The 10,186-nt window shown below is 44.3% G+C and overlaps 1 protein-coding gene across 1 annotated transcript in view; it reads left to right on the forward strand.

The window, feature by feature from the left end:
* Positions 1–8,711, forward strand: part of LOC124593867 — a 494,799-nt gene extending 486,088 nt beyond the window's left edge. Inside the window, exons 6-7 of the mRNA XM_047132215.1 lie at positions 8,039–8,141; positions 8,697–8,711. Coding sequence (XP_046988171.1) covers positions 8,039–8,141; positions 8,697–8,711 — 118 coding nt within the window. The remainder of the gene's footprint in view (positions 1–8,038; positions 8,142–8,696) is intronic.
* Positions 8,712–10,186: the final 1,475 nt, after the last annotated feature.

Below are 10,186 nucleotides of genomic sequence, written 5' to 3' on the forward strand. Positions count from 1 at the left end.
CTGAAGAGCATACGTGTAAGAGCTAAAAAAGTTTTTCTGGGGGGAGGAGTGTTTTCTCCAGAGGGAGACTCTAAAACAATTTTTTGATATTTTGGTTGGGGGAGGGTGATACTTTTCCTCAAGAGGACCATTTCTCGCCCACATTCACCCCCTGTTACATGTATGCTGAGGGGCGTAGAAAAAATAGCACATTTATGTGCTACTAGAAAGTGGAATGCAGGTGCAGTAGGAAGTATCCTTGTGAGGGGATGCATGCATCCTAATCTTTAATGAAACTACAAACAGTCCTGTCTGAGCATCAAACCAGAGGTTGAAAATACCGCTACAGTTGTAAGGTTCGTTTAATTAACATACTACAGGTTTCGGGCTCTTATACAGCCACCTGTCGTACTGAAAATAGAAGAACATACACATGTGCCATCCTATTTTAATTGATGTCTGTGGCTTGTTGTTCCACATCGTCACATATATATCCCCACTAAATTAAAAACATGAATTTCATGTCGCATCTTCCACTCAGTTTTGCTACAGTTTTGTGGTAACCTGTTCAACATGTTCCTTTACCACGCATAATGCACTTTTAAGTTTTTCATGTAACTTTCTATGAAATGTTTTCTTTTTTCGTTATTCATTTAATATGTAAGTCACTAATTCAAATTGTGAACGGCCAAGCTAGTGGCCCCGCGCTCTTTTTCCCGTCAACAGATGGCAGTACTTTTGCCACTCTGGTTTACCAGTTTGCTTCCTCCTTCGCGTCCGCTAGCCCATGATCTGCGCTCGTTGGTAGCACACCGCATCTTGTACTCGTCCACCTCGGTGCTCGGGATCACAGCACCAAGTGTAAGCGTCCTGGTACTCTTTGCATATTTCCCTACCCAGGCAGTCGTCCGTAGTACTGTCTGGTGTCTCTTTGGCACTGACTTAGGTTGCACAGCACCTAGCCCGACCTGCAGGTTTTATTTTTTAAATGTTTTTAATTTTTTATGGATTTTTGTTTTGTTTATGTGTATCGCTGCGTGTAAAAATTATCTCCTGTCTCTTGCTATTTTCTGTACGACACCTCAAGATGGGCGTATATGAGTCCGAAACCGGTCGTGTGTTAAATAAAAGAACCTTACAACTGTAGTTGTATTTTCAATCACCGCTTTAATGAAACGTTGTGTCATATAGCCCGACATGACAATGCCATGTTGGATGACTTGATGGTATGTGTCATGTTATACGATATGACGTGCATGTTGTTACTGTAGTTGACACGATGCTTTATGTTACATAACATTGGCACTAATACTAATAAGTAAAAAAGCGCGAATATGTCAAGAATTTTTGATTTAAATATCTTTGAAACTGCTAGATAAGTCGAAAAGCGAGTTAACTTCGTTCACATCCCTACCACTGCGCAGCACATATTCGGCTTTTTTGTGTTAGGACAGCAGAATTTTTCATTCTGGTGCATATTTACGTTAGTATAAAGCCTTTATCGCGTGTGTTTTAAATGCTGTAACTGTTCTCTGCAAATAACAATTCTTTAAGCTACTACATTTTTCGTATTGAAACCCAACGTTTTGTGCTGTGCATATAAAGTCGACAATGAGACTCACACGGCCGTATTCAGGATCTACAGGCCCCTAGGATGAAACTGTGATGTGGACGCTGCGAGGAGACATTTTGTGCTAATTACACAGAAAAACAGTGTTTTACAGAAATTTTTTGTTTAAAAGCCTGAACCGCAACATTTATTATTTAACTGAATAAAATTTTACTCTCCAGCTTATAATTATAATGAACTGATGAGCTTAAAGAAGCGGGAAGAATTGACAACATTAATGTATTCACAATGATTTATTAATATCACTATGAACAACTATTACTTTAAAAAACGTCTTGCGGTAGCGTTCTCGCTTCCAGCGCACGGGGTCCCGGGTTCGATTCCCGGCCTGGTCAGGGATTTTTCTCTGCCTGGAGATGACTGGGTGTTGTGTGTCTTTCATCATCATTTCATCCTCATTCACTCGCAAGTCGCCGTAGTGGCGTTAAAGAACTTGTGGAGCGGCGGCCGAACCGCCCCGCGTGGGGTCTCCCGGCCACCAATGCCATACGCTCATTCATACTTTAAAAAGCCAATAAGTTGAAATTCATTTGCATACGAAAATCAGTATTACAGTTTCAAAAACAACATACTGTAAGTACAAGCAAATGTATTAATGATTTTTAAGTAATGGATTGTAGTCCAATCAAATTGCCCATGCTGAGGGAATGAGACTAGGAAATGAGGCACTAAAAATAGCTTGTGAGGTTTTCTATTTGGCCAGCAAAATAGTTGGTAATCGTCTGAGTGGAGAGGATATGAAATGCAAAAAATGGTTCAAATGGCTCTGAGCACTATGGGACTTAATGTCTGAAGTCATCAGTCCCCTAGAACTTAGAACTACTTAAACCTAACTAACCTAAGGACATCACACACATCCATGCCCGAGGCAGGATTCGAACCTGCGACCGTAGCGGTCGCGCGGTTCCAGACTGTAGCGCATAGAACCGCTCGGCCAGATATAAAATGCGGACGGGTAACAACAAGAAAAGAATTTCTGTAAATGAGGAATTCGTTAAAATCTTACATAAATTTAGGTGTCGGGGAGTCTTCTGATGATGATGTCCGGAATGCAGCTTTCCATGGATGCGAAATGTGGAAGACGAGGGGTTCAGACAAGAGAAGAAGCTTCGGAAACATTTGCTGCAGAAGATTGCTGAGTATTGGTTAGTTAAAGAGAAGTACTGAATCGATTGGGGAAATCCTTGGAGTGTATAAGAACCTAACTTAATAAACGGATCGATTGATAAGAAACATATTGTGGCCTCAAGGAATAAATTTAGTAACGGAGGAAACGATAGACTAGCCTAGAGAACCTTAAAATGAAAGTCTGAGTAATTTCATTAGCTAATTGGTTTATGCTTATATTTTATACTAATTAAGCCAGTTATAACCTCTTCATAACTTACTTATGTTTAAAATAGCGCTTTCAGTACTGAACCGAGACAAAATGTTGAGCCATTCTTCTAAAGTTCAGTTTCGAATCCTGCTTCTTATCAAGTTCCGTTCTGGAAATGACTTATCTCCACCGGGTTTTGTGACCATTAGTAGCAGGTATGTCTTCGAGGGATCTCGTTCTTAGGAAACACGGTTGACGTTTATGGTCGCTGGTTTGAATGAAATGAGGTATGGAACAAACTGACTTCACGAAATCGAACTACTTTCAAACTGCTGAAATTCCGATAACCATTTCTTTTAAATCTTGCTGGTTTTACCAACCAATGTATCACCTGTCCGAACGGGTAGCTTTAGGAATTTGACGCGAAGGAGACCGAAGTTTGAGAAGTGAATGTTGACTTAAAATTATTCGAATAACCTCGTCTACGCTCTTTACGGTTATAAGGGATTCCGAATCGTAGTTTAAAAAGTTGAGACGTTTGCGAGCTGCAAAACCCATTGTGTTGCGGGCAACCTAGAGTGTCGGCCCATAAATACACAAAATGGTTCAAATGGCTCTGAGCACTATGGGACTCAACTGCTGTGGTCATAAGTCCCCTAGAACTTAGAACTACTTAAACCTAACTAACCTAAGGACAGCACACAACACCCAGCCATCACGAGGCAGAGAAAATCCCTGACCCCGCCGGGAATCGAACCCGGGAACCCGGGCGTGGGAAGCGAGAACGCCCATAAATACACACTGAAGCTGCAAATTGAGAGACAAAAGTGCACTTAAATATTAATCAAACGTAAATAGACAATTATTTCTTAGTTCAGGTCAGCTTGGTGATCTTGGGGATCGTACATTCAAAATGCAGTTACACTGCCGAAGATATAAATGCATTACTTCAGTGAACACCAGAACGCGCCTTGGCATAAAACCAACCTGCGCACTAAGTGTGTTTGGTTGCTATGTTTCTTAAAGTAATTAAACCCACAACCGAGGAGCTCAACTACAATTAACACGACGAATTAAATGTATCCGTAATCTGTACTGCCATTTGTCGGCGTGTGCTGCTACGTTATATGCCATCAGCGTTCGCATGTCTCCGCGACCCCCCCCCCCCCCTCTCCTCCCGACCCCCACCTCACATACACATACACACACACACACACACACACACACACACACACACACACACACACACACACACAGAAAGAGAGAGAGAGAGAGAGAGAGAGAGAGAGAGAGAGAGAGAGCGAATTAGATTGGAGGGAGGGGGGGGGGGGGGAGGAATCCCATATTCAGAATCCACCCCCTTTTGCCCGAGAGGGTACTAAATAACAGACGTTACTTGTGATAACGCGTCAACAAGTGACCCTCCTGAAACATCCTGTGTATAACACTGTCAGTTCGGGCCACATTGGCCTTAGAGGTTCATATAAATATACACCACTTTCTTCGGTTTCCGACTTGCAGATGTCTGAATGTGTCAGATTATAAGACAGAATCATGACAATTCCCGATGTAATGGTGTTTAATGTGGCGCGTCCAGTTTCGATCTTCGGTGACTATCCGATGTCAGGTTAGCCACCTGAACGCAGATAGAAGCAGGTAATCTCACTAGACTGCATACGACTCTGGACTGGTGATGCTTACCGTTTGATAGCAACCCAAGGTTAGCACCGGTCGTGCTACGTTAATCACCATCTCAGCTTGATTTGTCTTTTCGATTTTTTAATACTACTACAGTTGCTGCTTGTTACGTGTTGGTGATAAGCAAAGTTTTTGCGTTTGGAGAAGGTACAGTTGATAGTAAAGTAATAAATCGCTACCTACTATTTCTCCTTTGTCGCTCCTAAATACCACCATCATGTCAATGCATTTTATTGCTGGGGTAGATGCGGGGTGTCCTGATGTATGCATTTTTCTTCAACAAGTAAAAGGTCATCAGGTTACCTTCCATTCAGAAGGCTGTTGCACTCAGCGACTGTTATATTTCCTTGTAAATAATAGATTTCAGCTATCAGTCGTCCTTTTTAAATTTTATTGGCAGATCTAGATTTCAGCTAGAAACTAGCCATTCTCAATGCACTATCATTTTTAATCAATGCATGTAATGCCTGTTGGTCAGGCTTCATCCACAGTTCATTGAGTACTACTGCTAGTATCCGAACAGCCTTTTCTAGACGCCAACATCTGGTTGCCGTCTTTTTTGACTTACGTAAAGCATATGACACGATCTGGCGATATCATATCGTTGCCACATTGTGTGAGTAGGGTCTCCGGGGCCCGCTCCCGATTTTTATCCAAAACTTCCTGTCGCTCCGTTTCCAAGTCGGTGCCTCCCATAGTTCCTCGTATTCAGGAGAATGGCGTTCCTCAGGGCTCGGTATTGAGTGTCTATTTTTAGTGCCTATTAACGGTCTGGCTGCAGCTGTAAGGCCGTGGGTTTCACCTTCTCTGTATGCGGATGACTTATGCATTTCGTACGCTCCTCCAGTACTGGTGTTGCTGAGCGGCGCCTACAGGGAGCCATTCACAAGGTGCATTCATGGGCTCTAGCTCACGGCTTCCAGTTTTCAGCCGCGAAGTCGGTCTCATGTATTTCTGTCGGCGTCGTACCGTTCATCCAGAACCAGAACTCTACCTTCATGACGATCCACTCACTGTAGTGGAGACATATCGATTCTTAGGACTGGTTTTCGACTCCTCATTGACTTGGCAACTTCACCTTCGTCAGCGTAAGCGGAAGTGCTGGCAGCACCTCAATGCCCTCCGCTGCCTGAGCAACACCAACTGGGGTGCAGGTCGCTCTACACTGCTGCAGCTCTACAGAGTCCTTGTTGAGTCCCGCCTTGACTATGGGAGTCTGGTTTACGGTTCGGTGGCGACGCAGCGTTGCGTTTACTCGACCCAGTGCACCACTGTGGCGTTCACCTTGCGATGGGAGCTTTAAGAACGAGTCCGGTGATCAGTGTCCTGTTGGAGGGTAGAGTCCTTCCATTGCGGATCCGACATGCACAGCTGCTCGCCAGTTACGTAGCACACGTTCGTAGTTCTCCTGCGCATCCGAATTACCGTCTCCTTTTCCCAACCACAGCGGTTCATCTCCCGCATCGGCGACCCAGGTCAGGCCGGCCTTATGACTGCGGTTCGCATCCGGTTCCTTCTGTCTGACCTGGAGTCCTTCCCGTTGCCATCTCTCCTCGAGGTCCATTCACCATGCTTTGGTTACGGCAGCACCCACCATACGTACGGCAACAGTTTTTCCAGATTCTAATTCACTTCACAACTGCACAGAACACTGTTGTGACCACGACCGACACTAGCAAAAAGTATTGAGGACAGTGCACAGGTGCAGTTCGTGGTCAAGTTCAATAGTGCAACCTGCAAACTTGGCTGACATCTGAATTTACACTGACAGAAAAAAAGGTCGCAGCACCAAGGAGGAGTTGCGTGACATAAACGAAAGTTGGTAGGTGCGTTTCTACACGTGAAAGATCATGTCGACATTGCACGCCAGTTGTATAAGAGTCGCGCTACACGAGGAGTTATGTACACGCTATAACGGTCGCGGCGTTAATTACCTTTCAGACTGGGTGTGGTGAGCTGATATTAGTCAAGAATGCATTTAGGGTGACACAGTCGTCATTATCAGTACCTCATTGAGTTTGAAGGATGTTGTGTGAAAGGGCAAAGGGAAGCTGGGTGGTCCTTCAACGATATTGCAGAAAGACTTCGGAGAGAAGTAGCCGGTGTACATGATATCTGACAGCGGTGGTCGCGAGAATGTACAATCGCAAGAAGACCGTACAGACGGCCATGTGGCACTAGCGATAGGAAAGACCATTGTGTTCGGCTTATGGCCCTGGCACATCGTACTGCAGCTGCAGTAGTAATTTGAGCAGCAGTTGGCATCACAGCGACACAACGAACTGTTACAAATCGGTTACATCAAGAACATCTCCGAACCAGGTGTCCTGTAGCGTGCATTCCACTGACTCCAAACCACTGTCATTTGCAACTTCAGTGGTCAAGCGTGAGTTCATTGGACGGCAGGGTTCTGATGGAAGCTGCCTCGGTGCCAGTGATGGCTGCAAGTGTTTACAATGAGGCCAGTTGAGGACCAGCAACCAACCGTCATGCGTGCTAGACACACTGGACGTACACTTGGACTTACGGCCTGGGATGGGATTTCGTATGACAGCTAAAGCACTCTAGTGATTATCCCACGCACATGACTGCAAATTTGTGGGTTTGTCCTTCATCACCATTTCATCATCATTCACTCGCAAGTCACCTAAGTGGCGTCAACTAAAAAGGACTTGCAATATGGTGGCCCCGAATGGGGCCTCCCGGTGAACAATGCCATACGATCATTTCATTTACATGGTGGGTTAATACAGTGCTTAGACTTCTGCTCCCACACATTAATAGCATTTCAAGGGGTGTTTTCCAACAGGATAACGCTGTTTTCCAACAGGATAACGCTCGTCCGCGTACCTCAACATGCTGGACTGAGTGTCGACAGGTTGCCTTGGTCTGTTGTATCACCACATCCTTCTCCAATCGAGACATACCGGCATCAACGGACGACCACTCCAGCGTCATCCGCACCCAGAAGTAACATTCCTGTATTGACCGACGAAGTGCAACAGGCGTGGAACTCTATCTCACAGCCACAGACTGACATCCGGCACCTCTACAACACAATGCAAGCACGTTTGAATGCTTGCATTCAAAAGTATGACGGTTACAGCCATTATTAATGTACCAGCATTACACATTTGCAGTTGCTTATCTTGCACTTTCATTAATCTGTGATCTTGTAATGTTAATCACTTAAATATGTTACCTAGACAAATGTATTCCCCAAATTTCATTAACCCTGATGATTTTTTGCTGTTAGGGTTTTTCTTCCGTAACTGTTGACTCAAGCATGCATTTCTTGCTGTGTTTCGATTTTTTTTTCCAACCTTTGTGGCAGCAGTGATTTAATTTAGACAGAAGTACCTCCATCTCGCTCCGTGGCACTATCTTGACTAAGTGTAATGGTGTGTTTGCAGGCTGCTGCGTGAAAAGTGCGCCGAGGACGAGGAATTCGTGGAGATCTGCAAGCTGCGCCGCGGCGCCGCGCTCCACACCCTAGAGTCGCTGCTGGACCTACCGGTGAGTGGCCCCACTTCCATAATTCAGACACACAGGAGTGAAAGACATTAGCTACCAGTGGGCACGAATTTAAATAAAAGGGCAAGTTGAAAACTTGTGCCGGTCCGGGATTCGAATCCGGGTCTCCTGCTGACTAGGCAGACACGCAGACCTCTACGTCATCGCGACGCAGTGGATACCACTACCGCTCGGGGTACCCTAGCACGCTTCCCGTCAGAGCCAAATTTTCTTCCTACAACACACGCTACTGATGAGCTTTATTACTCGCGGCATCTGGCCGATTCTTGTAAGAGGAACTTGGTGTGCACCTGCACTGAAGAGATCATTGGCCGTCATCGCCTTGTTTATATATACGTGGTGTCATTTCTTTTGGACATGTCCGGAACGAAAGACACCATATAATTATACTTACTGCTCGTACTTCTCTCGTATGTATGGACACTCCCAGCACTGCAACGCGGCTTACGTGTCTAAACGGACGGGAACGTAAAAGTACAGTGTAAGCGAAAGTGGCCCTTGTGACTTTAAGTGTTAAATGCACTTTATTGATTATAGGCAGGGTCTGTTTAATGCCCAAGAGACACAAGCGGCTGTGGGGGCCGCAAGATGAGAGGAGCAGCAGGCCGAAATTTGTACACAACATATCTCAAAATTTGTGTCGGTAACTGGCACGGTAATACAAACGAAAGCTTGACAGCAAACATGGGTCGAAAGCGAGCCATTTGCGAGATACCTGCGAAATTGTGGCTACGTGTCGCCACTGACTTACTGTTCTAAATAGCGTAAACTTTCAGATTAACTGTTCACTTGATAGAGCTCATATTTCACCCAAGGTTTACCTTAATAAGAAATACAGGGCGTTTCAAAATGAATATACGGGTTTTAAGGCTTTGTAGCACATATTAAATTCACCTTAAAATTATAAATAATACACCAAATGAAAGAGAAACACAAACAGTTTTTCTTACAATTATTCAGTGTGAACACCGATCACGCATCGAGTCGACAGGCGACTTGTTCCGAAACCTTAATCAACGTGTCGGGAGTAACTGTTGCAATAACACTGTTTCTAAAGTCGGATAGATCAGCTGATATCGGAGGCACATACACATGATCGCATCAGATCGTGTCTGAACGTGGAGGTCGTGCATAAAATGCTGTGTCAACCGGCCTCTTGCGCCCAATCCACCGGTCGGATACAACGTCTTTTAACCAGTCGCGTACTGAGTTATGCCAGTGAGGCGGCGCACCATCTTGCTCCCAAATACAGATGGGTTATTCAGCTTCTTCCCATTGAGGCACGGGCCAGAGCTGTAGCACGTAAAGATAAGAAACATCAGTTACAGTTGATTCACCGAAAAAGAAAGGCCCATAAACTTTCCGCGGGGTTATTTCTTGGGGCTAAGAGTGGAAGACTCGCACTCGTTCAACACGTTTTTCAATCACACTTTATCATTCCACACTCTTCCCACTGCGCACAGGTATACAAACAAAGCTGAGTTGCTCTTTCATTTGGTGTATTACTACAACTGTAAGTTGAATGTAATAAATGCTACAACGCCTTAAAACCGGTATGTTCATTTTGAAACACCCTGTATATTACTATAATACTACTTCAGTACATTAAACGCTACAATCTGTGTCGTCCTCACACGAGTTCAGTATTGGACTGTTTCTCCTTCGCATGTTACAAATTTAAGTTTTCTTTTACAGTTGCATACCTACCAATTTTGACCATGTTCATAAAGTTTCAAATACTCTCGTGCCAAATGTTACGAAATTTAACCGATTCTAATGAATTTACCCATGATGATCGAAATAGTGATTAGTTTCACGAAATGTATTTCATTTATTCTGCGAAGGTGAATTATTTCTTGACTTTTATGAATTAAGATGTAGGCCTTTACATTCTACTTCTCCTGTTTAATCAGAGTTAGTCAGGGGCTCTTCATTATCACCAAAAAATTCTTTATGTGCAGGGGAATACACTTTCGTAATATAGCCCCTAAGTTGTGTGGATTCCCCCCGTGTCAGTAATACAACTA

This window comes from Schistocerca americana, chromosome 2, assembly GCF_021461395.2.
Source record: "Schistocerca americana isolate TAMUIC-IGC-003095 chromosome 2, iqSchAmer2.1, whole genome shotgun sequence".
Lineage (NCBI taxonomy): Eukaryota > Metazoa > Arthropoda > Insecta > Orthoptera > Acrididae > Schistocerca > Schistocerca americana.